General features: G+C 41.2%; 1 protein-coding gene across 1 annotated transcript; it reads right to left on the bottom strand.

Annotated features, from left to right (window-relative positions):
* On the bottom strand, positions 1 to 26,645 carry LOC118928746 (translocation protein SEC63 homolog). Its single transcript, XM_057493307.1, is given in 19 exon segments — positions 1 to 429; positions 1,374 to 1,478; positions 4,656 to 4,773; positions 8,023 to 8,105; positions 9,602 to 9,760; positions 12,854 to 13,024; positions 13,218 to 13,277; positions 15,462 to 15,544; positions 17,296 to 17,443; positions 19,267 to 19,331; positions 19,334 to 19,420; positions 19,748 to 19,775; positions 20,144 to 20,235; positions 21,517 to 21,532; positions 21,535 to 21,651; positions 21,751 to 21,845; positions 23,874 to 23,982; positions 24,965 to 25,015; positions 26,264 to 26,645. Coding segments are annotated over 19 exon segments (1,854 nt in total). The 5' UTR covers positions 26,396 to 26,645; the 3' UTR covers positions 1 to 294.
* Positions 26,646 to 27,826: the final 1,181 nt, after the last annotated feature.

Genomic DNA, 27,826 nt, shown 5'->3' with positions numbered 1-27,826 from the left:
CAACTGCCCACCTTTTCTGCCCATCCTTCAAGACCTCCTGACAGTTGTAACAAAGGGTTTATTATAATTTGCAGACAAAATAAATGCACCATCCCAAACTTGAGAGGCCCTAACAAGCCTTCAGCACATTCCGACTGTACCGGGGCACCACCACTGTCTGGTTATGCACCCATTTCAGGAACTAACACTTCCCTCAACATCAGTTCAGCACTCTTTCTGGTTTATTAGACATTTCCAAAAGAACACAAATTTGCAAGTATATCTGCAAACCCTGTGGCCCCTTCCCCGCACTGCTCAGTCATCATCTTCCTCCTCCTCCTCGAAGCTGTCTTCGAAGCCCTCACTGTGCTCCTGGTCCTCGTCCCCCTCTATCACTGTATCCCACTGCGGGTGATTTTTTGGCACAGGCTTAGCCTCATGAACTTCCAACTATAAAGAGGAATTGAATGTCGACATCAGAAATTTGGGAAGGAGTAACAGAAGAATACCTGGTAAAGAAAAGGTTTTCTTTGACCACAGCAATTACAAAAAAATCAATTTTATGGTTGTAACTCTAAATTTAACACTTAGAACATTCATCCTAGAAAACAAAACATAACTCTAACAGCATGTACATGTAGCTAAATTTCTAATACAGTTTGATATTTTGATTTTATAGAAGCTAAACTATTTATTCTGTGGCATGAAAATAAACTGTGGTTCTCGAGCAAGAACACTGTGTCTTAATAAGTCTTCTGCTGAAGCAGGAAAAACTCAAGGGTGATTTACAAAGAGGTATTTACAGCCTCCAGACTCATGGAGTAAAATCCTATCGCCAGTGAAAAGCTGCAAGGTGCCCCCGCGGGAAAGGAGAGGCCCGCGTGTCCTGGCTCCCTTCCCTTCGGGGCTCTCGGACACGATGCACTGACACTTCACAATCTCTCTAACACAGTACCAGGAACGCTTTTATAAAACTTCAAGTGAGAGGGTGAAACACTGAGAGTGTGCTTCACAGACAAAGTGTATACTCTGAAATGATAAAAAAATAAGTTCATTTCAGCAATTAATAGCTTCTCCAATAGAATCTGTGGGAAAACACATGCTTTTCTAAAGAAAAGAGAACACATTTTGTGAACCCCTGTGGAATTAGAGCACATCAAACCTATTACACTTCAGTAATTTCCCTTCACGGTTCTAAAAACTATTTACACTCCTTTAACTCAACAACTGAAGTTTATTATTATAAGGGTAGTCCATCAATTGTATCATATACACAGTAGGAGATAACCTCTTTTCCCTCTAGAACTCTACATTTCAGAACTTGAAATGCTTCCCTATATTAAGTAAGCACTTACTCAACAGACAACCTTATTTACTGCAGTCACTATTCTTACCTTCAATGGCTTAATCTGATCCAAACCCATATAAGAGTCTGATCTCAGAAACACTGTATACTGATAATTTCCAGGCTTGCCTGGTGTAGGAAACTTCAGTTCTATCTAGAAGATAAAATCAGCACTGAAAATCTGTATTTTGAGGAGCAGAAAGAACACCAGCTCACCCCTGAGTTCCTAGACCAGAACATGTAACAGCTCAGTGTTGACGCAGAGGACGCAGGAAGCCCTAACTAATGCTAGGAAGTTAGAACCACCCCCGAACAGTACATTTATGCCATATATTACATCTACAGCACGAAAGGAAGCCAAAGGAGGCGGAACTGATGGAGCTGATCTGTATCTCCACAATCAAAGTGTATTTAAAGCAACCAAGTTCTGTGCTGACCATCACCTTGACAACATGAAGAAATGAAATAGGATGTAAAATCAAAATAAATGTAATGTTGGAATTAATAAAACTGACTGCCAGAGAGGAGATAATTCTTGACAAGTTTTCTTATTTCTACAATAAATGCTATGAGATAATAGAAAATATATATATTGGCTCTGCCCCACTTCCAGGCCCAGAGCTCCTCAAACCCCTGTAACTTTTCAAGTGATAAGAAAACCAGGAGCATCTTTAGTTCTAATATTTGCCCTTTGACCCAGGTCAGACAGCGAGCTCATAAATCCCTTGGAACTGCGTGGGTGACAGGAATGAGTTTTGTTCTGATAAGGTGACTCCAGATGGGCGCCCGGGTGAGGGCCGGCCACCAGGAAGACCTGACTGGAAACCCAGAGCTTCCTGCCCATCCCCCATGCCCTGGAGAGGGGCTGGAGACTGAGCCAGCGGTCGGCCAGCCACGCCCGGTGAGGAAGGCTCCATAAGGTCCCCCAAGTGAAGGGCCTGCTGAGCTGGTGAACACACAGAGGTGCTGGGAGTGTGGCGTGTTCACAAGGGGCATGGCACCGCCACGGGGGCCCCTCCCCAACACTCTGCCCTGTGTCTCTCTTCCATCTGGATATTTATATGTACCCTTTAACACTTTCTTTTGTAATAAGCCAGTAAACATGTTTCCCTAAGTTCTGTGAACCATTCCAGCAAATCATCAAACTAAAGGATGGGGCCACGGGAACCCCAATTTACAGCCAGTTGGTCAGAAGTTAACTGACAACCGGGACTAGCCACGGGCGCTGAAGGTGGTGGGCGGCAGTCCGGTGTGACTGAGCCCTTAACCTCTTAGTCACACGTCTTGTGTGACTTGCCATCTGACACTACCTCCAGGGAGACAGTGTCAGCACTGAGTTAAAATGCAGGACACTCAGCTGGTGGTACAGAGAACTGGTTGGTGTGGGGAAACCCACGCAGCTGGCGTCAGGACTGCTGTGACTGTGGTAGCAGCATGACAGTGAGAGAAACACACAGAAGTGAGTTTTTCCTTTACGAATGCCCAATGCCTTCAAGGTCAGCAAGGTACTTTATTTCCTCTCAAATCGTAAACTTCAAATGCAAAGAGTTAGAAAACTCTTAGAAGTTTCAATTTCACTTGGAAAAAGGAAGAACAAATTTTTAAGATGACATCTGGATATATGTACCTCATTATAAAAATGTTTTTAAAACAAAATGTATTTTAAAAAAGTATAAAATCAGTAAAAAAAAACCTGTAACAGTGTAGTATTTGAGGAAAATTGAATATGGACTGCACATTGGATAATAATACATCAATGTTACATTTCCTGAGTACAGTAATTGTATCTGCTCATGTAGAAGAAAGGCCTGTTCTTAGGATACATGTGTCATTAACACAGGAGTGAAACTTCATGTCTGCAAGTATGTAAAGTGAGCTTGGGGGGAAATATGTGTGTTTTCTGTGTGGACACATATAGAGAAAGATAGCAAAAAATATATGGCAAAATGTTAAATGGTCAGTGTAGAACAAGGGTCTATGGGCATTCATGATACTGTGCAACATTTTTATATATTTTTGAAACTTCAAAGATCAGAGGGAAAAAATAAGAGATGCCATTTTTCATCTTTCTGATTAGCAATATTGAAAATGACACAGACTGAAAGGCGATGGGCAAACTTGAACATTCATTCTCCCTATGGAGTCTCTGATTCATTAATTCTACCTCTATGATTTATTCTATAGATATGCTCGCATATGTGCAAAATGACATGAGGTTATTCACTGCAGCAGAAGATGATAAACAACTTGTAAGTCCAGTAAATCAGAGTGCTGAACAGACATTCATATAAAAGAGGGTCATGCAGCAGTAAAAAGGATGAGGAAACATTTTCTGTACTAACATGAAACAAATTTCAAGTCCTGTCATTCAGAGGACAGGTAAAGTGCAGAACATGGTGGACACTATTTTGGGGGGGAAAATGCACATGATGTATCTGCTTACAATTTACATACACACAGTGTCACATGAAGACTACACAAGAATTGGCTAACACCAATGGTCTCCAGGGAAGGGAGTGGGTGGCTGAGAGACAGGGACGCAAGCTGTTGTCCATGTGTGCTTTTCTGGTATATGTTCTGAAATGGTAACTAGGTGAAGTATTATCTCTTCAAAAACAGATAAAATTTAAATTTAAAAAAAAAAGACTACTCTGTCAAAGAAATACCCTTAAGCTGCCTCTAACTCTTAAAGGTCAAACAACAATAAACTACTTCTTATATTTACTACATGGTTAAAAGGGGTGGGGGAGGACTTTCTGGATTAGAAATCAACATCACAGAACTGTTAAAATTCAAAAGACTTGCTCTTGTCCAAGTCCAGGCAAACAGAACCTGCTTTCTAGAAAAGGAACATTAAAAAGTCAAGAAGAAAAACAAGACCACAGAAAGGAGTTCCCAGGGGGGGAATGTGTCGGCCACCACACTTGATCGGTGATGTCATCGACAGGGGGCAGAGCCACTTTATTATAGAGTTCCGCTCCAAAAATGCATCTTGGCACTAATCCACTGGGGGAAAGATAAAAAATTTTTAGAATATGATTAAATTCTGAAGAAGAGAAAGAAAGGCATATGTTCTTAGATATTAACAGTGAAAACTCCACAAAGCAAGTTGAGAAAAAGACTGACCAAGTACCTCTAACTGTTCAACACTACACATTTCCAATGAACTCCCCCACCAGACATTGGAGAACAGCTGTAAATCATGTCTTAACATATGAAATAAAATACACTGAATATGGTAAGCTGATTTCTAAAAAAGATTTTATGAAGCGGTATGATGGCAAGATGCTATACATTTGTAAAAACTGAAATAATGTGTTTGGATAATTACCTCCTCAGTGTCTTTTAGTGTACACACATGATATGGCATAGATATTAACGTCTGTTCCTTCCTATCTGCAATATAAAGCCACCACCATTCTTGTTTTTCCTGCAAAGAGAAAAGACAGCTATGAGTCCCCAGCAGACACAGTGCCTGGAACAAAACAGGTGTTCAATAAATATCTACTGAATGAGCAAGTTTGTTCTTAACCATTTGTAGATCTGCTCTCCAAAAGAATTATGCATATAATCTGGGGGTTTCAAATGGCCTCTTAAACCTTACTGATGGGCCCCTGTATTAAACCCTGATTAACCTTAAGTGATGAAAGATATTCTGAAAAAGAAAAGAGTATAAACTATTACAATATCATCTAGCAAATAATCTTAGTGTTCTTACCTAGTAATAAGCAAAAGCCAGGAAGTAGGAGGGGAAGAGACTTGGGCAACCAAATCAGAAATCAGCGCATTAAGCACATCACTTGGAAGAGAGCATCTCAAATCTGCGTGTCACCCCTGTGCAAGGACCAGCTGAACCCCCGAGCACGGCTCCGATGTGTGTGCAGGTGCTGCTGTAGTCGGCACCATGCAGGCAGCTCAGACTCAAGGGCCCCTTTATACCTTTCACTGCCTATGATTTTTTAATAAGCTTGGCAACAGAAAAAGAGATAAAGAAAGTGCCACCAGAAAGCCAATGAGAGCAGGAAGAACTGACAGGAGACAACAAAACTACTAAAAAAATGAAAATAAAAAATCGCAAGACCAAGCAGTCTGGAAGCACCGGACTTCAGTGTGCGGGGCAGCCATCGCTGAGTCACAGCGCACAGCGGGCTGGTCAGGCATCTCCGTAGCCGCCACTGCTTGAGAACTGGTCAGGGAAGACAGATTTCTAAAATGGCTTCAAGAAAAATGTTTTGGAGCTAGAAATAAAATAAGCTCTAGGATTTACACACCAGCAGACTACCCTGAATTCTCAATCACACAAAAGGTGAAAAAAAATTACTTACTGAAAACAGTTTTGTAGGTAAAATGCACTTTTAAACCCAAATCACTTGTATTTTCTATTTGTTTTAACTGTAAGACATTAACATTTGGTTTATTAATACTTTCTAATAAGGCTACACAAAGTTCAACTACAAGCTCTTTTGTTTAAATGCCTCCTATTGCAAAGCACTGCAAGGGTGGTGGGGGAAGGGGATGTGCGTGTCTGTGGGGGTGCGTCTGTGTGTGTCTGTGTGTGTCTGCCCGAGTGTCTGACTAAAAACAGCACGGACTCAATGTGGCGCACAGATACCTGGGCTCTGCGAGCCAGAGTCCCCGCTGCAACCACTCACCGATGGTACAGCGGTGGGGAAGGGTGAGCCGGCTGCACCTCCAGGGCCCCGCGCACAAAGGCGGGCGAGGGGTGGGGAGGCAGGTCTGTGCGCAGGCTGAGCGGCCGGTGCCTGTTTCAGAGCCAGACCTGGATCACCTCACCTCTCTGAATCTCACCTCTCTTCTCTGTTAAGCGATGAGTGCCTGACTCAGGCTGCGCTGTGGAGATGAACTGACACAGAGTGAGTGACGTGCGTGAGGGCCCAGCCCGAGGAGGGCGAGGAGGGGCTGCGGTGGCTGTGCCCGCCAGTGGGATGACGCAGACACCGAGCTGTGTGAGCGGTCCTAACACTTTGCTGTCAGAAATCTCAGGACCACAGCGCGTGTTGGTACCAGCAGTGCAGGGCTTTGCTCAGGAATGGGCACTTCTGCTTGGCCTGCCCTCATGGAGAGGCCTCTCCCTTCCCTCCTCCAGGCTGTCTGAGATGAGATCCACTCAAGAAGACCGAGTAAGAAGCCAGTGAATGCCCGTCTGTGGCACCTGTGCCTTGACTGATGCACACGGTTAAAGTGGAGAAGCTGTTTCACTGTGAGTTATCTGCACTTCAGACAAAACTGTTTTCTGTTGTGTCAGAGTCCCAACCATTCTTAACATATTAAATACAGTAAGAGTTGCAATAACATGGAAGTCTATTATGAACATAAACTTTAAATAACTTACATGCATGATAGGGGCAGGTACATAGGAAGGCAGATGTTAGAAAAACAGTAAATTTTATCTGATAAATGCTACTTGGAGCTATTTGCCATGCAGATGCAGACTAAATTAGAAAAAAGCGTTTCACTGCTAAAATGTTCAAGGGGCGTGAATGAATGTTTTGCCTATTAACTAAACATGGTCTAAAATGAAACTGTCTGTTGTAAGGGTACAAATTATACAGCTCATAGCATCCCTGGCACTTTGAAAACGAATCAATGAGTGGAATTTATCTGCTTGATTTCACGAGACTTGGTGTTGGCAGACTAGCACATAGTGGGCGAAATGCCCCAAAAGATGGGCTAAGTGACGCTCAGGACATGCCAGAAGATCGGCGTGCACATTAAGATGGAATCCTAGCCGACTGTGCTCCAAGTTTAAACCAGAGTCTACAGAGATGCTCACTCATTACCGGGAAAGCCATCACTTGGGAACTTGCCTTCAGCAGCCCCCAGTGGCTCTCAATTGATGTTCTAGAACAGAAAGCAGATTTATACAGGAGATCACCTGCCAGACAAGAGCAGTAAGCAGAAGGTTCTGTGGCAAAGCTGCGAGGCAGTCTGTGAAACAGCTTCCCTGAACTAAGAGGCATCCAGTTCATGACCTCGAGCCACACTCAGTTTTGCACATTTGCAAGAGCCAAATGTCAAGCAAATCCTAAATTCATTTGAAAGACAAAAAAACGTAGCCATCAAGGAGACAGAAAGTGGAGCAGACCACAGCCACACAGTAAACAGGACAAGGGATAGGACAGCACTACAATGATCTTGACCTGGGGCTCAGCCATGCTCAACCCCTACTGAACTTACCACCGGCCCTACAGCCTTGGGCTTGGCCATGGCCATGGACCAGGGTGCTCCTGGGGCCCCAGCAAGTCCACAGGACCCTCAGGAAACACCACAGGGAGATTTATGACTTTTTCATCCCATTTAAAACTTAACAGAAGGGAGAGATTCACAAGTCACATAGTCTGAAGCAAAATATGCATCTGTCTGAGGCATAGCAAACTGCCTGAACTAATGAAAAGCCATCATCTAGCACAATCCTCAGTAACCTGGCCCAGAAAGGACAGAAGCAGAGGAAACCACAGAAATACTTAAAAAGTTAACAATCCTCCCTTTAAACAACACATTCACTAAATGTAATTCATATGGAAATACGTCCCTCAAAATGTGGCCTATCAGGAGGAGACGACCTTCAGCACCTGAGCCAGCCCACGGCACAGAGGGACCCAGGGCGGAGACGCCCGACAGGAAGCGCGGGGCAGGGACGCCGGCGCCCGGCCCTCTCGCCTCAGGGAAGCTGGGACTGTACACGGTGCGTTATCTGGGGCCTGGTCTCCAGCAGCGCCCGCTCCTTGCGCTGTACACTCTGCTGCAGTTCCCGCCACTCCTGGGAAAAACTGAATACGTGAAATCAGGTATGCTTTTGACCATTCCGAGGAATTTCCATCTTCTTCCAGCTATGATCCCCGTCAGTCCCACAAATCCGATTATTCCCCTGCTCAAAGCACCGCTTTTCTCTGAACTCCCCACAAACCTTGTTTGGGTTTTTGTTCCCTTTCCCTACCTGGCAAATTCCTATGAGTTACTTCCAGGAGCGGCCTCAGGTAGGGCTCCCACGCCTCGGGTTCCCTCTGCCCAGGGCCCAGCCGGTCGCCCCCTCCCTCGGGCTGCCGGGCGGGCACGTCTCCTTCCTGCCGCAGTGCTTACTTAGCCGGCCCTCCCCGCCAGCCTCCTACTAGTCAAGGGCAGAGACTGTTCCACGCCTGGCCTTGCATTCCTGTCACCTAACGGTGCTGGCAATGTGCCGGATCATGAAATAATAGTCTTTGTTATTTGTGTAACTGTTAACCGAATGAATGTATTTCTGTCATCTGGTGAAGTTCATCTGTCAAAACCCTAAGAGTGACCTCTACTAACCCTGATAAACTCAGAGAGGAATATATCAGCTCTTTCTCAAAGCAAGGCTGGAGAAATAATTTCTTTGATAGGTTTTAATTTCCAGGCAATTAAACTTAATTCCCAAAGACTAAGCAGTCAAGGGCCACCAGCTGCTAAAAGCAGTTCCTCTCCCTCCCACCTCTTCCCGGGGCAAGTACATCACCTCCTTGTACTTTAACCCTCTGCCTTTATCGTTTCCTCTTGTGGTCTCTGCTGTCGCGTTAGAGGCTATTCAGGGAAGGCTGTTTCTCTCCTAACCACAGGGTTACTTTCATAGCAGTAGCCCAGTCAGAAAGGCCACCACGAATGTACAGGGAACAGTGCATTTGCACCAAGTCTCTATGAGCCATTATTTGTCCACCATCCTTTTCTGCGGCCCTCCCATAAATCAGGTGCAACCTAATGCCACGCCACGAGACTTTTTTCTGCCCTCCACACCCTCACAGTCTTAATAGATTCCTTGGGGACTCCCCCTTCCCTTAATGTCTTACCTCTTGAAATAAGGTAGCATTCTGTGAATGTTAGCTTTCCCTTTAAACCAGCCTCTTGACATTAGAGTCCAGAGCCCGCAGTCCTGTTTCTTCACCCTAAACATGACCTGGACCTTTTGAGCGACTCCTCCAAGTACCCGCTGCCTCGTACCCGCCTTTCCTTACTCGCATCCAACACTGAACACTACCTGGAGACCAAACCGGCCTCGCGTCAGACCCAGGCGTTGCTACACGGCGCAACTTAACATCTGAGAAAAGTGGGATGCACAATCCTCGTCAGAAACCACCTTTCTTTATGACTCTAACCACCCTCAAAAATATTCTTACAAGAGTAACATAGGAGTATAAACCGTACTGGTATTGTTTAAAACCAGCAAGCGACTGAAAGCGACAGCAAACCCCGAACTACCCCCGAGGCACAATCCCGGCCCTGAGCCCCGGGAGGAGGGCTCACGGCTCCGTCGTCCCTGCTCTGCTTCCCGTCCTGCTGTCCCTCGGGGTCCCGCTCGCTGCCGCCGTCCCTCCCGCTCCGGGACTCCCGGTCGGTCTCTTCGTCCTCAGACTCACTGCCTTTGACCGAAACCTCCTCGTCGTCGTCCTTGACGGCCGCTTCCTGGAAGGGAACCGCAGCCGCAGCCGCCCTGAGCACCTGGGGACAGGCCGCGGGGCCCCGAGACGGGCCGAGGGTCAGTACACTGTCAGCGGGCTCAAAATCCACTCTCCCGTCTCAGAGAATTAGAAAACGTTCTTCTTTACAAATCTGTAAGTACGTGGGAGTCAGACTGAAGACTACCACTGGGCTTATCTGTCTGTCTATTGTAAATAGAAGTATTTTATTCCTTTGCAAAGTATACTACACCAAGATGTCTAAGGTGACTCATCTCTCAAAAACATCCATTGTACAATTTATTTTATCTGAGGAGGAGAAATGGGACGTTTACAGGAAGGTGCTGCTTTGAGAGTTTACTATTCTCCTCTGTAACTGACAGAGCATCTGCGGGAATGGAAAGCTGACGCCCCAGACAACATACTTACGAGCCCATTGCAAGAAGGAAGAAAAAGAAGAAGAAACAAAATGCAAACGAAGTAGAAGGGGAATAGCGCAGACCAGAAATCAATAAAGAGAAAGCAAATATGCCGACGGGAAACCCAAACAAAACCCAAAGCTGGTTCTTGGAAAGATTTAACAGAACTGATCAATTTTATCCGGCAAGACTAACTGAAGGCAAAAAGAGACAATACAATATTACCAGTATTAGGAGTAAAAGAGACATAACTACAGATCCAAAAGACACTGAAAATAAGGGAGACTTGGAATAACCTCATCAATAAATTTGGTAACTTACTGGAAAGGACAAATTCCTTAAAAAACACAATGTACTAAAACTGATACAAGACAAAAAGTAGAATATGTGAAAGAAATGGATTCTATAACTAAACTCTTTTTAAGAACTCCAAGCCTAGATGGCTTCTCTAGATAATTCTTCTGAATCAGAAACATCCAGTCTCACACAAACTCTCGCAGGAAAAAGAGAGTAGAATACTTCCTAACATGCTAAAGGCAGCTAGCATAAGCCTGACACAACACCTGCCAAGGATATTTCAAGGAAGGAGAATGACAGATCAATATTCTCTCATAAAAATAGATGCAGGAATCCTAAATAAAATGTTATGAAATGCAGAAACATATAAATCAAATGCAGTAAATATAAAAAAGGATGCTACATTATGACCAAATGAAATTTGTTCCAGGAACACAAGGATAATTTAAAAATTTTAAATGCATCAATATAACCCACCACATTAACAGAAAGAAGAAAAATCATACAATCATCTCAATAGATGAAGAAAAAGCATCTGTAATAAAATTCAGTATCTGCTCATGATAAAAATTCTCAGCGAACTGGGAACAGAATGGAACACTGACTGCCTTAACCTGACACGGACTGTCTGCAACTACTCCGGAGCCGGCACCCCACTCAGGAGGGAAGCGAGGTCTGCTTTCTCCCCGCGATCAGCAAGGCAAGGGCGGCCACAGCCCTCACGTCTAATCCCGTTACACTTAAGTTCTAACCAGCAACTAAGACAGGAAGGGAGAAAAACATAAAAACAGAAGAAGAAAGCAAAACCTGTCTACCGGGAGGTGGATTATGTACTGAGAAAATCTTTTTTTAAAATCTGCAATGGTTACAATTACTGTCAACTCCTAAGGGCTCCTTGATCCAAAGTCAATATTTAGAAAGCAACTACATTTCTATACACCAGCAATACATATTGAAGGATGGAATTTTTTTTTAACTGTTACTTGCTACAGAACCAGAAAACATCAACTACACAGGAGCAGACCTAATGGAAGATGTGCCTGGGAATTACAAACCACTGCTGGGAAAAATTAAGGAAAATCCAAATACATCAAGATAAACCATGATTATGAATAAAAAGACAGTATTATTAACATGAATTCTTCCCCTAGTGAACTAGATTCAATGTAATACCAATCTAAAACCTGGCAACTTTTTGGGGGGTGGAAATTGTCAAACTTATTCTAAAAATTTAGCTGGAAATGCAAAGGGCTAATTTTGAAGAAGTTAAAGAAGAGCTTGAGGACTTACATAACCATGTTTCAAGGCTTTACATAAAGCCACAATAATTAAGAGAGTGTGGTACTAACACAAGAGTATAGATTATTAATTGAATAGACCAGAGAGTCCACAACAGCTCTGCACAAACACAGCTATGGTCGCTTGCTTTGCAACCACCACCACAGCAGTTCAGAGGAAAGGAGGTCTTTTCAGTAAGTGTTGCCCAAGTAAAAAAATGGTCCATAATCCCCATCTCACACTAGTCACAAAAGTTAATTCAGATGCATCACAGAGCAAAATGTAATAGTAAAATAATGCAACTTCTGGAAATCACAAACCACCCAAAGCTACTGCACAGAGAGTAAAGCCCAACTCATACCCAGAATACATACAGGAATCCTGCAAATCCATAAGCAGACCAACAACCCAACAGAAGAGAGGATGCCCAGTGGCCAGTAAGCATGTAAAAAGATGCCTGGTGTCACCAGTTGCCAGGTAAACACAAGCAGAGCCACACACAGAGGACCACTACAGAGCTGCCACAGTGGCCAAGATAGAGACTGAAAACCAAGTATGGGTGTGGATGAACAACTGGACTCATGTTTGGTGTGTAGGAGCATAAAATGGTACAACTTTGGAAAATGGGCTCTTTCAATGAGTTAAACATACACCTACCTTACGACCCAGTAGTTCCACATGTACAAGAATAAGCAGAGTGCCCTTACCCATAATAGACAAATATCCAAAAACTACCAATGACCCAAATGCCCAGCAACCAAAGAACAGACAGGTAAACTGTGGTACACACATACAGTGGATCCCTCACACACACGTGAATGGAGCACTGATACACACACACAGTGAATGCCACGGACACTGTGCCGAAAGAGAGCAACACCCCTCCCATCTGTGGTAATAACAGACGTGGGGACGGTGGGAGCTGCGTGGAGGGGCTGCCGACGGAGAACGGCCCAGGTGTCCAGGGCGCTGGGGAGGTTTTACACCGTGATGTAGGTATCACGGGTACCTACACATACAAACTTCGGGAGCTGTACACTAAGATTTGAATATTTCAGCCTATACCTCCATAGAGACAATGTTGACAATAAGAGTAATGAACTTACACTCCCAACGTCTCCATTTGCCTGCTTCTGTTTCTGTGGCTTTGACTGTGGTAAGGGCACAGGTGTAGGCTTTTTTTTTTAAGGCTTTTTTTTTGATTTAGCTGTTTTCTTGGGTCCTTTACTCTTCTGCTGCCATCCTCCTCTTGTCCTGCTCTTGCTGGCGTCGCCCTGCTACAATTCACGGCACACACGCATACTCAGAAGTCACAGCAAGTTTCATTTGGGGTTCCCAGTAATTTTTAGATGGCAATGCCTAACAAAGCGTTTTCCTAAACTGAATTACTCCCCCACAGCAGCAGAAGTCGGAGAACCGAACAGAACATTTCCTTCGCCGGGACAGACATGAGAAAACCCGGGTGCTCACCACGTCTTCTGCCGGCTGCTCCTCTGCGGCACAGATGGACTGCTCCTTTTCAAATACTTCCTGGACGTAGCGAGAAGAAAAACGTGAAGTCGGTCAACTGTTATTTATCTTTTGGATAAACAAAGAAATCTTTCAAAATATATTACCAGTAAGTTTTTTCAGTGATCACAACTGTGGGGTTTGGAAGGGTAGAAAGGAGATCTTAGCAATCACTGGATAATACTTTCAGAAGTTACCTTCTGAAATCTCCTGCCCTGAATGTATTTTGAAAAATAGTGTCTTCTTAAATTTACAAATAAAGTAATTTAAGATATCTAAACTCATTATGAAGTAAAAAATATCTCAGTTTAAATTATCTGTATTATTCTAATAGTAATCAGACATGACTGTTTTTATGTTATGGGAACTTAAATACATTACATTATTTTTTAACATTAAGACTTCAATTAGACCAACATTAGTTTATTCACTATGGTTAGCAATAGTGCTCACTGGATCTGTAACTAAAGTGGAACTCCAAGAAAATCCACTCTCCTAAAGACATATCCACTTACCATATAATTTATTCAGAATCAGAACAGAAGCAACAAATACAGGGTTTAAATTCCAGTAAGACTACAATAATAATTTACACTGGCAAATGACAAGTGACAGGGGTTGTGTTTAATAAACTCCCTGGAATTATTAAAGCTGACATGTAAAAACAATGGTAATTATTAGGCTCTAAACTGTTAGTCTAATTCAGGAACCAGCAAACTATGGCCCTCTGCCCACTTTCTACACCAAGTTTTTTTTTACAGCCATGCCCACAGTGAGCTCAGTAGTTGCCAGAGACTGTATGCCCTATAAAACCTAAAATATTTACTAATGGGACCTACGGAAAAAGCTTCCCAACCCCTTGCCTAATCCTGTCATCTCTGCTTCCTTTCTGCAGCCACTAGCGGGTCCTCACACTTGGCGCTCTGAGGTACAGTCCTCGTAGGCACTGCAGGATGCATACCCGGTTCCCTCCCTTCCGGCAGAGCAGTTCTGCTCTTTGTCCTACCAACTACCCCAGAAGTGTCGACAGCCCAAGGCCAATCTCTTGCTCATTTCTCAGGCTTGGAATCCAGAGCATGTGGGTCGTGTAAATTTGGATTCTAAAGCAAATCTCAGCCGCTGGCTTAGTTCCCTCCTCCGGGATCACCTCCCATCCAGAGTCTGTAACACAAACGCTTCCTTACCACTTGCTACGTAAAATCAACATCAACATCTTTGATCTGATACGTCCCACTACAGAACATGCCTTTCCTACCAGAAGTTTCAGACATGGGGTTCAAACGCAGCATGTTTCCTACAGATGATCACAAACTGGAGAAGAACAGGCTAAAATCTAGCACTGATTGAATCAACTGAATTGAATACCTCAGTCTATTTAAAAACAACACATTCCTATACCAGTCTATTAAAAACTGTAGTTGTGACTTGGGAGGAAATATAAATATGCAATAGAAACTGAGAAAAAAAAGATGCAGGCAGCACATACAATACAGTCAGATTTAGTGAAAAAGAATGAAAAAAGTACTAGTATGTATGTATATATACTGTAAAGGTCCAGATAGTAAGTAAGAGCATGAAGCAAGACATGAGAAGATACACACAGGACTGAACGGTGGTCCCCCGGGGCGGACAAGGGGCTTCCCGAGGGAGGTAAGAGAAGGGACAGGGACAGAAACATCACTCAGCTCCACAGGTATCATGCATTAGGGTAGCTAATCATCTCAGAGTAGTAGGAGTCTAGGTGATTTTAACTCCTTATACGTTTTTCTTCCAGACAGCATGAAATTGTCACATAATTAGAAAAAGAAGTTATTTTCATTGTAATTTTTTAAATTAAAAATAAAAGGAAGTGAATCCTCTAAAGAACTTGCTACAAATGAGTAGGTGATGAAATTCTTAACAAGAATCAATAATTAACCTTTGTATAGCACTTTACAGTTTAAGCAGTATACCCACATTACCCTATTATACTGTTCCATAGGGAATTAAATCATCACATGAAGAATCAATCTATTTCCCAAAGGCTTCTGCATGTGTGAAAACAATTGAAAACTATGAAAACTAACATTTCAAAACAGGTAACAGAACTTGGAAAATCAGGTTTTGCTACAAGAGCTTTGACTCTGAGAACGTATGACTTAAAATGAGAAAATATAAAAATTTTAATACCTAACTCTTAAAGCACAAAAGCACACGATTACTCACTGCCATCGTCTGCCTCATCAGCCTCACCAACACCGTCACTAGGGACCCCACTGTGATGTCGTTGCTGTCTTCGTCATCCAGAACTGCAAGGCGAGAAGGGGACATACACGAAATCAGTGCTGAGCCCCATGTCAGCACAGACAGCAAAACTGACTGCGTAAATCAGTTTGGTACTTCAATGTTTCATAATGCTGTATTTTGAACTTACTCAATAAAAACAATATAGTGACTTCCTACTCTGTGTAACGTTCTCCAGTAGATGCCTTCAATAATGTATTCATTTAATCCTTAAAATAGCTCTATGAAGCATTATTATTTTCACTTTAAAGAAGAAACTGAAGTTCAGAAATAAAGTAAAATGCCTAAAGTCACATAATGGCTATATTGGCACTGCCACATTTCAAACTCAGGTCTTTTAAAGCAAGTCTAATGTAAGGACTCCCATACCAAAGTTTTCTCTCTTCGTGACATAAACAGGGTTCTGTCACTCTATTCAACTGAGCAAACCTTGCATTTACAAGATTTTATCCTTATGATCTATGCTCATCTGTCAGAATAAAATAATTTAAACTAGTATTCTAAGCCATATTAAAGAGATTTATTTTTTAAGGTAAGAACTCTATAATAGTTTATATTTAAAAAGCACCTTAATATTTTTTTGTTTTTGCAAATGTTTTTAAAACCATACTTGCCTACAAATCCCCCAAAGTCTAATAATAAATATAACATGACAATAATAAACATTAAAATATTAAAATAATAAAAGTAATATAACTTACCATATTTAAATGTGGCTATGATTCATTTCTTCCTACAGATTTTTTCTATTACGAGTTTTTTTCACTATGTATTTCTGCCTACAGGTTTTTCTAGGTTTATTATGTTTATTGTACACAGATTGAGGGGAGCACAATCTGATCTGGTCTGGATTGAAATAAGACCCGCTGGAAAAGAATGGCCTCCGACTGTCTCTAACTGCTATCTGCTCCCCTCCTGGCTGTGAGGTGCGACAGCTGGGCACGAAGAAAGGGTATAATATCCTTTCTTCTGCCTGGAGTCTCCATTTTCTCAAATCAAATCTGCCCTCTTTCCTTGGTTGTAATCCTGTGTTTATGCCCTCTTTCCTCAACTAGACCATAAGCCCTTGAAGTCTGAATCATCCCTAGGACGTCCTTGTATCTCTGATCCCACAGGGTTCTCCCAACAGTAACTGGCAAACGTGAAAGCTGAGAGCAGTGCCAGAAGGAAGGAACAGTGCCGGGGGCCTCCAGCTCTGCCGCCACTCTAAGACACTACTGCTCAGCTATTAAAATGGGAGCTCAAAGGGCAATTGTGTAAGTAGAAAAATCACCTCTATTTTTTCACTCCAAACAGACATTAATGATAGAGGTAAGTTAAGAACAACACACAAAATGTGGCAGAGAACATGGTCAATGTCAAGGCTTAATTAACAAATATGCTGGGTTTTTAAAAATTGATTGTAGAATTAAGCAGCTATTTCTTTCAATATATATTGCAAATATCTATATTATATCTGAAATTCTCTTTCATTCTTTGAAAGTTAAGGTATTTCTGAAAATTGAACTACAGAACAGAAGAGTCCTGTAGTTCACCTCAGTGTGAGGGTCATAAAGTAGGACCCTATCAGTGCTCTCAGCGCTTGTCAATATGCATCATGTTCTAGCACAGCAAATCTCACAGGTGAACCACAGTTCTGGGAAGTCTGTTACAAGTTACATCATCAAAAGGAAGTACCTTGAGAACCCTGAGGCAATGAACAAGAGCCAGTGTACCAACAGGGCAGCGACAGCCACCAGGGAAACCTCCCACTCACCCTGTGACTTGATGTCCATCGTGACGTACGGGAAACTCCCAAGGACGGCCATCCCCTCTTCATATTTCTCATCTTCAAGGAAGTGTAGTAGATGGTGACGATCTGATTCTTTTAAACTCACCAAGGTCTGGATAGTTTTAATTTTGTACTAAGTTTAAGGAGAGAGAGAAAATAAATCACAACGTCATAAAAACTTTTCATAAAAGGAAAAATCAGCATGTTCATTAAAGCAAAATTCATCTTTTAGAAAAATGGTAAGATTAGAGAGTGTCCCCAACTTAAAATTGTTTAACTTAACAATTTGTCAACTTTATGGTGGTGTGCAAGTGTTGTACATTCAGGAGAAACCATACTTCAAATTATACATTTTTATCTTTTCCCTGGGCTATTGATACACAGTACAGTCCTCTCCCCTGACACTGGGCAGTGGCGGTGATCCCAGCTCCCAGGCAGCCACACGATCACAGTGACAGACAACTGACACTCTGACCGCCATTCTGACCCACACAGCCACTCCGGCTTCCACTTTCAGTACAGGAGTCAATAAATTACATGAGATATTCAACACTAACAAATAGGCCTTGTGTTAGATGATTTTGTCCAACTGCAGGCTAATGAACAAGTTCTGAGCATATTTAAGGTAAACTGTGCTAAGCTATGTTTGTTAAGTTAGGCGTATTAATTACAGTTTCAGCTTAGATATTTTCAACTTAATATGGGTTTATCAGATGTAACCCTATCATAACTTGAAGATCTGTACATATATGTATACATACATATTCAAAGCAGAAAATACAGCTTTATGGCAGTTCACAGTCCTTTTCTCCAAGGAAATTTAAATTTAGAATTTTTTATTACAAGGTTAATACAGGGTGCTTTTTTTTAATTAGAAAAAATAAAGTTAGAGGGAAAAAACACTAACATTCATGTAGAATCCTGACCGGAGGAAGAACTAATGTCATTCGATGGGCTCAGGCTGCTGACCCTTATTCTCAGTTTTAACGATAAAAACCTTGAATGTATGAATTTCTCTCTGGATACAGCTATACCCTTAAGGTTTTGCTATTCAATATTCTCACTTTTGTTATTTTCCAAATACACAGCTGTCTGTTATTGCAGTAATACCCATGTTGGCTAAATGGACACTTAGGAGAGTGTTCTTTAATTTCCAGGTGCTGGTGCTAGTTATTAATTTTTACTTTCACAGACAGGGATTAGACTGTGAGGCATGTGAAATGACCATGTCTGGATTCTGAAGTTTTCAATTATGACTTAAAGCGTGATCAGACTTACAAGGGTGACATAATTTACTTGAAAGGACAGAGGACTCCCATGCAGATCGCTGCTGTACAGTCACTGTTCTACCCGGACATACTGGCACATCCAGTGCCTGCCTTCACCCACTCTGTCCAGCACATACAAAGTAATGCTTAAACTCTCCTACCAAAACTAAAATTTCATTCAGTTTTTTCTCATATTTCCTTTACTTTTTCATTTATATATATTTTTGCTTTATCTTAAGAATCATTATCCTGTATTTACCATAGAGAATGCATTTTCTAAACAAGAACTGTGTTTGACTACTTATTTTTGAGTATTTAATGTTTTTTTGTTCACACTCAGCCAAATAAATCACTGCCCAGCCTTGAAGGCACACATGAAATGAATGGAAAGCATACACTGTATTTCTACTTGCTACATTTATTTTTGGTAACATAATAAAAGGAAAAAAGCATTAACAGCTAAAATGCACTGAACCCCAAATTAGTCAAATCACAGTAGTGAAATAGAGAACCTAAACAAGAAAATGTTAACAGAAACAGCTGAGGAATAATTTTAGAATATCTTCAGTGTTTAAGACATTCTAAATCTAAATTTATCATAACCATTTATAGAAAAGTTTACATTCTTGTTACTTTTAAGTGACATGACAAACTGTTTAAACTGGATTTTAAAGTAGCAAAGAACTACCTTTTGATGATTGGAGACCCTTCTGAGGTTGTCCTCCTCGATGTGGGGGAGCTGCAGCAGAGGGACCTGAACTGCCGGAGGCCCTGCATGGCCATCTGGGAAAGCTTCAAGCAGTTCTCTAGGGACGCCAAAGTTGGAGCACGAAACTCCCTTCCTTAGAAAGAACAGAAAGAAAAGGGAAAAAAGGGCTGGACTTGTTACGTGTTCAAGAGCATACACTTCACCACAAAAACAAGATTCAGGTGAACGTCCTCAGCATCTCACATATTTAAGATCATAGTGTTGGTTTTCCTTCCAAAGTTACTGGACATTAAAATTATACAAATGCACATTATCCAGCAACAACCATTGCTTTAATAGGAAAACTCTGCATCACCTCCCGAAAAAGTCAATCAGACAATCATCAAGAAAATACAGACACAAGGCCACCCCAACCAAACCCCAACCACTTCCTTCCTCTTCAAGGGCCTCTTCCCATTACTGAGCACAAACCCCTCCTTCCTTCTGCCCTTCATGCCACAAACACTACATGACAGATGAACTGTTATATCACTTAGAGAATTACTTCACACTCATTGTTAAAATACAGAATAACCTAGCTCTAAAAATATTCAGAGGAAGGAAAAGGATATGCTAAATCTTTGCAAGCAAAAAATAATAAACAATAAAACTGAACAAATTAAATTAAAAAATAATAAGTTATGATACTTTACATAATGTAAAATACAGGAAAGAAATAAAAACGAACAAATTGGGAAAGCTGATTCAACTTACAGACGGAATTACAGCAAGAACCCATAAATCTTAAAACTACAAAGTATAATCTGCATACGCTTGCAAGAAAAAGCAAATGTAATTAATTACATTTCCCCCTCACCTTCACGCTCCGGGCCATTATTATCAGTTGGCAGATTACATTCACCATTTCTTGAAGGAGGGCAGGACATTTTTTCAGCATAAATTGCTGATCTGCAAAACAATACAACACCTGAAACAAAATCATTCTACTTTTCTAGTTAAGACATCTTTACCACCTGCAGTCTAAGACTAATACAAAATTTAAACTGTCCCCCAAATGTTTCACATGACCTCAGAATTTTACAGGTTGATGCAAAACTTTCTCCCCAGCGGCACTGTGTCAACAATCGGTCAGAAAAGCCCAGCCGACTACAGGTTTCAAAGGCAAATTTTAGTATCATGGATTTGGGCTTTGTAAGTTAACTCCCTACACCTTTTTTGGGGAAACATTCTGAAACTTAATCCTAACCTTACTATATTTCAGAACTTTAAGAATTTTCTTTTTGTGCACCTAAGTTTCTGTAAGTATAATTATGGCTAAGTCCAAAGTCTCAGAGTGAGAATGAGTCAACTAAGCGCAGAGCAGCGGAGAGGGCAGGGGAGGAGGGGGCAACGGAGAGCCTCTGACGTAGACCGCCCACCACAGTTAACCACCAAGACCAGCTGCTGGGGCGGCACTCCACCGCATTCGTCTGAGATTATGGGTAAAAAGGGAGACGCTCACTTCCGCGCAGAGCGTTAGGCACAGAGGTCCTAGCAGCCCTGCCACCGGGTGACAGCGCCTCCCAGCACCCCTTCATCCCATCACAAGCACCCCACCCCATCACCAAGCACCCAGCACCGGCCCTTCTTTTCAGAGGCATCTGACTGCGTTACTGTCTTAAAAGGGAGTCTCAAAGAACATTTATTCCCTAGGGATATTTATTTTCTTTATAACTTCAATTGAAGTAATGCATATGAAGAAGAGATGACACTCAAATTCATGACACCCCCAGACAGCACTGCCCCAGTCGAGCACTTTTCTCTTAAACGGAACAGATGCCATCGAGTACCTACAAAGCCTGAAATGAAGAGCAACAGACACTACTAGTGGCCACGCTGCACGCTGCTGCTGGTGGAGCAGCTGGACGTATTTGTAGTGAAACCCATTTTTCTCACCCCAAAAAGCTTACAAAGTCCTCTTCTAAAAAGTCTTCAGAAATTATTGCATAATCCACCACTGACTAAACATCTCTCATACAGAGTAATCTCTCACCCTGAAAGGCTAAAGTTTAACATTCGTCAAAATGTGACTTACTTAGACCTTCAAAATATTTGTGAAATAATTATGTTGCATATAGATTTCTTTTTAAAAGGTCCTTGAGCAATTACAGGAACACTCCCTCATGAGGACTGATTAAACCCACTCCTGCATCACAAGCGAAACCTTGCAGGTGTCAGAGTCACAAATACCTTCTTCAAGGGTCTCTCGGGGATTTTCATTCCTGCAAGATGACATAGTAAAAGAACTCTGGCCTTCAGGCTATGCGGGCAGGTGAGTGGAGGCTCATTCTTCTTTAAGTTAATGCTTCCAATCTCTCCGATTAGCTAGAGTAAACAAAATAATCAGTCAAAAAGTACAGTCCTGGAGAAGCATTAACTTTAATACTTAAATGCCTATGAAGAAATTTAGGAGATGGGCCTAACCTGAGGTATTAGAATATTATCTGTTGGTCTGCTTGTGGCATCTTTATTACACTGAGGATCAAATTCAGAGGCTCCAGCCAATACCATGATAAGACCTAAGAAAAGAAAAGAAAAATGAAGGTAAATGAATATATTTTGCTCACCTATTAATCTCCCCTCCTATGAGTCTTCATTAATCCTTGAGCCAGGCAGTTTTCCAATCAGGCAAAAGGCTAAAAATTATCTGAACTCCTCTACTAGCAAGAATTTATCCATAAAAAATGAAATGCCTCAATTTTTCTTAAATGTGTGCAGTGCTACCTATCACAAGTGTATAGGCATATATATAAAATTAAGGGCGCCAAAGCCCTGGATGCATTACAGTCACTTAAATAGCACCTGTTTCTAGACTTAAGTGTGTGTTCCACAGTGCTTTCCATATAGCATCAAGCATTCCATGCGATGTTAATAACTATCATGTAAAAAGGAGGGACACCATGATTAAGTAGGCTGAGAAATCAGGAGTTAACAGTTTTATATTTCTTCACAATTTCTCAGAGCCCTAAGTAAACTAAAATACACTGTAATTAACAAAAATTTTTATTATGGAACCTGGGAGGGTTTTATGGGAATAGCGCTCCTTGAAATACACACGATCACAGCCAGATGTGTCAGCATTACCCCTGTTAGCCTACACAAGCTCTTTAATCACTGCTACCGTCATCAGCCACCTGACAGCAGAATATACAAGCAGGGGACTCCCACATACACAGAACAGAGGTTACGTGCACAGACCCTGGAATTTTCACTTCCCAGCTAAACGACCTCAGACAATACTCTTCACCTCTCTATGGGCCTCAGTTTCCCCACACGTGCCTGACACACAGCAAAGACAGTTATGTGTGAGCTGTTACTAGCACGACCCGCAACTGCTTTCATGACGACAACCGTGCCTACATCAGCTACACAAAATGGTGCCAAAGCTGAAGTAACCAAGGATATAAAACTGACCACAAGCTCAGCAGTGCTCTTCTGATAGAATTAGTTGGGTCAGGCTAAGTACCACGCTCAGAAATGAAGCAGAAATCAAGATCACTGACGCAAAAAACATTCATACAGATAATAAACATCAAACTTTTCCATAAGGGAGTTAAGTTTTATAATAATATTTCAACCCAGCCTAAGGAAAAGCGGTGTGTGTGCCTAAGGGAGAGTAACATTCATTCATTCTTCAAAGTGAAAGATCTGCTCATTCCTTGGAAACGTAAGCTCTGTTCACAGTCATTTGATCCTGAGGTGTCTCCTTCCTATTCCCAAGAAAGTCAGTAAAATTGGCTAATACAAAATACAGAAAAGCTCATTCATGTTTCACAACAGAAATGCATTCTTCAGTGAGGCACAATTTAAAACTTAGGTCTTTTTTTTCTTGAGGAGGGGAAGGGGGTGGTTATGATTTCTGCAGAGTGGTGACTCTCAAAAGCAACACTATTCCTATTTCAGGAATAAAATTTACAGTGTTAAGCTTTATGGGGTCAAAGTATTTAGGATGTTTTTTTTCCATAAGAAATTCTGAAATAAGACTCTGGGGATGAAATATTCTGGCAGTTTTCTTTCAACACACCCAAGACCTATACTTATTTTACTGTCATCAAAACAGGATAATGTCCTTTAGGGCTCAGGAACCATGCTGGGTGTGACCCCAGCTCTCTCACTCACTGTGTATCCTTGGGCTCAGTTTCCTCACCTACAAAATGTGCTTAACAAACAGCACTTACCTATGAGGGCATACAAAGATTAAATCAGTCAATGCATGTACAGTCTTCCCTAGCAATGCCTAGCGCACAACAAATACTCAAGAAATGTTAGCTGGTAACATTACAAAATTAGCCTACATGGAACTTTACCATAAAATCTCTGAAAAGTGTGTGTGTGTATATATGTATATAGAGAGAGTGCTGAATAAAGGGGGCTAGAAATACAGATCAAAAAGTGTGATGAAGGGTGTTAGCATTTGCCTCCAGGTTTAGTTACATGAACTGAGTATCTATGAAACTGTAAAATGGAATTTCTCCAGTTGAATATATACCAACTCCACACCAATAACTAAAAAAACAATCTGATATCAGTTACTTAAATTTACTTACATTTCATATCCATATTTCGGGTTTTATAAACAAAATACGTATAAATTTGCATTGTGCGTATTAGAATCTGGTCTCCACTATAGCATATTGTGCGGTACCACCATGAGCCCTGAAAAACAAATAATAAAATTAAACAAGAAATAAAGCATGAAAAAAATGTTAAAGTTAATGAAAATGTTTATGGTCAAGTTTTCTAAATTCATAAAACAATAAAAATACCTGAGCTTTTGAATAAACGTCTTTGTTACGTATGTTAAATGGTTTATTTAGCAAGTAGTTACACTGACTGATGCTTAAACACCAACCTACCTCACTACATGTATGTGACTAAAACAAGTAAGTTTCAACCAGAAATTGTTTGAAGACAAATAGGAATGAAACGACCCATTCCTTTAAGCAGTGAACTGGGCCCTGGTGCCCAGAATGTCTTTATAAATATCTGGTAAGCAACTGCGCAGCTGACGTGCTGCTTTCATTCCCATCACTCCATGCAAGTGGGTCCTCACACAACAACCCTGTGAAGAAGACAGGACCAGTTAGCTATCAGCCTCATCATCAGTGAGAACGGGAGAAAGGGTGTGATCAGAACGGGCGCCGGCAGTCACAGAAGCGGTGAACAGTAAATCACCATCTTCATGTTACCTCCGTCTTGGTTCCATGCAGCTGTTTTTAAAAATGAGGCTGCTTTATGTGCTGTGCCCCTAATATACGGAGCAAGAAAGAGGCACAGGATGATATTATAGTAAGATCATGGTTCTTTTTAAATGTATGTGTATGCAGACATAATGCACAGAAAAATATTTGAAGGGGAAACACTTTCTCCAACAGAGAAATGGAGTTAAGGGAAGTGGTAAATGAAAACTCATTTTAATCTCTAAGTACATCTGCATTTATCTCAGTTGTTGGTGCCTTTGGACTGGGAGGAGATATACTTCAACGTACTCAACTGATGCAACCTTTAGAATAAAAGATTCTGAAACCTGAAGGATCAATGGATTATATTCCAATACAAATTACAACCTTACAGGGAGACTCCAAAGCATGCCCCAATTCTCTTTCTAAGAATTCTGTTCATAAAAAGCAGAACCTACCACAACAACGGGAAGGATAACCATGAATGCCAATCCATATACAAGGAGAACCTAGAATTGAAAAGAGAAAAAACTGTGGCCTTGGCACGTATGTTCCGACACCCGTGAACGCTTACTTTGAGGCTTACAGGGGAGCACTACGAAAGGGCCCTCACGCTTCATTTCACATCATCCTTATTCTCAGACCCCAAAGGCAGGCATTGCTCTTCCTTTCCTTGTGCAGACAGGGAACCTGCAGCATGTATAGGTCACACTGCTTGTCGCAGGCCACACAGCTGGCAGGTGACGGAGCCGGGACGAGGCATTCCGGCTCGGGACACATGCTCTATGCACCGCTGTGAACTACCTTTTAGTTGGCTCTGTGGGCGACACGAGCAGAGCAGCCTCCTCAGTTATATTTTTCTTCCAGTCAGAGACTTATGCATCCACTGCTTGGCAAGTAGCTAGTGCCTTGGAAAAAAGTGACAGAGGCCTGATTCCCTTGCCTAAATATCAAGGAGCAACTTCATAACGTTCTGTTTGCAAGTAATTTCTGCCCATTGGTCTTACATTTTTCTCCTATTGCTTGATCCCAAATTTGGTAACTGTCTTTCTCTTCTCTAGTATTCCCAGAGTACTGCTAAGCATAACGAACATGTTTATATACAACATATACATAAGCACATATCCTTGAAGATAATGAATGTTAATCTGCCATAAAATAACATTAAACAGCCATTTTCAAAACAAATTACAGACTGTATGGATTTTTTTTTATTGCCTCAAAGATAGCTCCTAGATATTTTCAAAAAAGTTGAAGCAGAGAATCATCTAGTCCTGTACAATAGGTTAAGGTAATTCCTTTTGTTTTGGGGTTCCAGCATCTATCATTGATTGAAGTCTGATTCCCTACTGCCTCTTAGAGCACATTATGGAACAGATACCATTAGTGAGCATACATTAAAAATAACTTAGCCTGGGTAAATGTGACATGAAGGATCATTTAAATTTTTAGCACTACTCAGGATAAATGTAGACACCATAAAAAACAGTAGTTCCCCAACCAAGTGTAGGACCTGATCTGAAACTGCTTCCAAAAGAAATCACCATAACTTTAAGCCTTTAAAATTACATTTAGGACACACTGCCCTAAACCAGCAACCTAATAATGGAACCAATTTTCTCCATTATATAAAAACAGTTTTCACAATACAGAATTAAATCAAAAACATCATAACAATATTTTCTTTGTAATAGCTCTCTTCATAGTACCAAGATATGTGACACACATTATAAAGTGTCTTATTTAAATACACTCACCAAAATTGAATTTTTCTGGTCAACTACCCAAGCTGGCAAGGCAATTTCAAAGCTCGTGGCTAAAGCAGGAAGAATATTTTTGAAGAGTCTCCTTTTCCAGATGTACTTATATCCCAAAATTCTGCCTCCCATCACTCCACCAAAAAAAGCTTTGAGAAAGATTATCTGATGTGTGTCCCCATCACATAAAAGTTAATGTATGTGGTTTATATCTGAAACTTTAAATTTTCCTAGAAGGAAAAAAAACTCAATCCAAGCACATGAATTCCTTCTTCCACTATTTATCAAGTAGTAACTGGAAATAATGAATAGTGACAATACTCTTCTCATCAACCAAACTAATTTCTAGCTTTCAAACTAGCCTCTAGAAAGAAAAATAAAAGTAAAAATTAATTAAAGGGAACTCAATTTACTCCTCAGTTTAATTCCTTCTGGTTGTAAACTGCCTATCCACTGACAAAAAAGAATAAAAATATTCTTTTCAATCTCATTAGTATTTTCAGTATATACCATATCCCCAGTATTTTAAAATCATCATTTACCACCCCTTGAGGTCCGTCTGGATTCCCAAACTCTTCCCAGTTTTTCTGGGACTCTTCATCAGTTAAGCTAGCATCAAGAGAACACAGTTGCAAAATTAGAAAGGGACATCTAATAAATAACATTCATATATACAAACTCCATTAACCAACCAATTCATTTCTTAAAGATATTAATTTCAGAGAACCAAGAAAAGCCTCTCTGAAATCAGAAAAAAAGAGGAAGGGGGAGCCAGGAATTCTGCATTACCAGAAAATGCAACCTACTGAGCCTTTACACACACTCCCGACTGGCCCACGGGTTCTCAGGTTTCACCAGCTCAAGCCGGATGGAACTCGGAAAGCCACTCCATTTTCTGAGCAGGCAGGGATTTTAGGTGACTCTTCTTCTTATATGTGTATGTATTTTCCAAAATCTCTTCAGTGAGCATATTTATACTTAGCTAATGATACATACCTATTTTTTAAATGTAAACTTAAAACATAATGAATAATAATAATCCCTCTAAAATTGCCCATCACATTCTCAAAGAAAAAAATGAAGAACACCTGTTAAAACTCCACTACTGTGGAAAAGGTCATTTGCATTATGCTGAAATCACAATTTTCTCCCAAGACAACTGCCAACAGGATTCATAAAATACCTGCTACAGCAACATCTTCCTCACCCAGACAATATAAAAGTGACAGTGACTTTTTAAACACCTGATCTGGGAAGTGGGAGTTGTGGGGCAGAGGCTCAAGGCACAGAATGAGAGTGGTTTTATTCCTGGTTCCAGTATAGATGTTAAAAAAACATTGAAAGAAAATTACAACTCCTTCAGAAACTTTATCATGTTGTTAAGGAGACAGGGTAGACACACCAAAAAAAAAAAAAAACCACACACAATAATACAGTAAGGAAGGCATTCTTGCAGACTAACTGGCAGAGATTATATTATGTCCAAATCTAATTTTAACCATATTTGCATTTCCTAAAACATATGCACTTAGGATACAATACAGCTTCTGTTCAACAATGTGC

The sequence above is a fragment of the Manis pentadactyla genome, chromosome 15, assembly GCF_030020395.1.
Source record: "Manis pentadactyla isolate mManPen7 chromosome 15, mManPen7.hap1, whole genome shotgun sequence".
Classification (NCBI taxonomy): Eukaryota; Metazoa; Chordata; class Mammalia; order Pholidota; family Manidae; genus Manis; species Manis pentadactyla.
The sequence above is the reverse complement of the archived record's forward strand: the minus strand, read 5'-3'. Positions and strand labels throughout refer to the sequence as shown.